We start from the raw sequence: 1847 nt of genomic DNA on the forward strand, positions 1-1847 counted from the left end.
CACATTCATAAATTTAAAAAGTAGTTTAACACTATTACTGGAGAAAATTCACTTCCTCACCTTCCTTGGCCTTCCAGGTCTGCGTCCAGTTGAAGAGATGACATATGTACCTCTGGGCCTTCCCCTTCCCCTCTTTTTTCTTCTCCCACGCCGTGCTGTAACAGGTATGTGGGGCACAATCACATCAGGCAGGATGAACTCCTCATCTTCAGGTGGGCCTTTGACTAGAACAGCTGATGCAGGAGACCCCCCAGGAAGTGTCATGTCCAGCACTATACCCTCACTGGATGTGTCTTCAAGCTTGATGCATCCATCTAGGTGCTGGTCCATGGAGGTTTCTGCTAGTAAGATGGAGTCCTCTTGGATATCCTTCTTCAGCAGGGACACTGTTTTTGTTGGTGAAGTGAGTGTGCCCTGTTCTTTCATTTCAATTCTCGATATAGAGGACGGCCTGCCACGGCCTACCCCCCGGCCTCTCCTTCCATATCTCTGGTGGGGTCGGACGGGCACTGGAACCCTCCTTGCCCTGGGGCTCTTCAGGCCCTGACCATCCTGGCCAAAGTCACCTGACCCCTTGACACTAAATACCAGAGACTTGCTATCTTGCAGTTTCTTGAGATCCTCTGGCCGTGGGAGAACTGTGACTAGTCTGTTACCAATCTTCTGGACAACACCCTGTGCAGAAATGGCTGTGGGACCAGAGCCAATGAGCTTTCTGGGCTGATGGGATGAGCCATGCTTGTTTGAAGACTGGCTGTTGGTCTTAACTACAACTGGCTTGGCACTTGAGGTTAAGGGGACTTTGGAAGAGGAAGTCTGAATGCCTAAATGGGAGGGGGTTGACAGACCATGGGGCTGGCCATGCACAGAGGGTTGTGTGGTGGTAGGGGTGACCGCACTCGACTGCAGCTCAGAAAGGACTTGGCTCTGTGTTACATCTGCACTGCCAACAGAGGGTATATGGTCGGTGTCCATTGGCGAGGAAAGGGTGATGGAGTCGCCACCTGCCTCACCCACAAAAGGCAGCTGCAAGTGACTCAGGCCCTGCAGAATGGACACCCCAGAGCCATCATTGAGGAATGAGAGAGGCACTGTGATGGTGTGAGTGGAGCCTGACTGGTCACTCGCCGGGATCTGGATGAGCTGCTCCCCTAGGATGGCTGAAGGGGAGCCATCAGGACCATCCTCTGTGGCTGTTAGGTATGTGATCGCCTGTGTGCCCTCACTACCACCCATGGCCACTGCTGAGTGCTCATGGCCTTGGTCCAGGAGGGCCAGCTGCTCGCCGGTGTCGTCCGACGTCACAACAGTAATGGGGCCATCACCACTAAAGTCCTGCTGCAGCACCATGCCTGCATCTCCCCCTAGTGCCCCCTGGTCCAGGCTCAGCTCCCCATGCACACCAGGGAATTCCACAAAGTTGACATGTGGGTACATGATGGTGACGGCTTGCCCTGACTCGTCTACGGTTACATAGCGCACCTCATCCTGCAGGCTGGCGTGGTCGAGGGAATGGCTTCCATCATGCGCCATTACTGATGTTACCTTCAGGCCTTCGTCATCCCCTGTCATCTCACCCACCACTCCCATCTCCCCTCCTCCTCCTCCGGTGTCCACCAAGTGATGTGTTGTAATGCCATCAATACCTGCAATTTAAAGGCTATTAGTAAACTCATTCTGATAAAGGAATCATTTAAATATAAGCTAAACTAAAAGAGGCATCTCATATTATTTACTTTAGGTCAATAAGGCTCAGCTTAAGAGGTTTCATTAAATACAAACCCTGTATGTATTATCCCAAACATAGCTTGCAAGGTTTAAAAGGTATATGACTATTTACATGAATT

At 51.5% G+C, this 1847-nt stretch overlaps 1 protein-coding gene across 1 annotated transcript in view; it reads right to left on the minus strand.

Annotated features, from left to right (window-relative positions):
* Nucleotides 1-1847, minus strand: part of LOC119581717 (zinc finger protein Xfin-like) — a gene marked incomplete in the record, with an annotated part of 17480 nt that overhangs the window by 11235 nt on the left and 4398 nt on the right. The window contains 1 exon segment of the mRNA XM_037929841.1: nucleotides 61-1646. Within this exon segment, the coding sequence (XP_037785769.1) occupies nucleotides 61-1646 (1586 nt within the window).

The sequence above is a fragment of the Penaeus monodon genome, chromosome 15, assembly GCF_015228065.2.
Source record: "Penaeus monodon isolate SGIC_2016 chromosome 15, NSTDA_Pmon_1, whole genome shotgun sequence".
NCBI lineage: Eukaryota > Metazoa > Arthropoda > Malacostraca > Decapoda > Penaeidae > Penaeus > Penaeus monodon.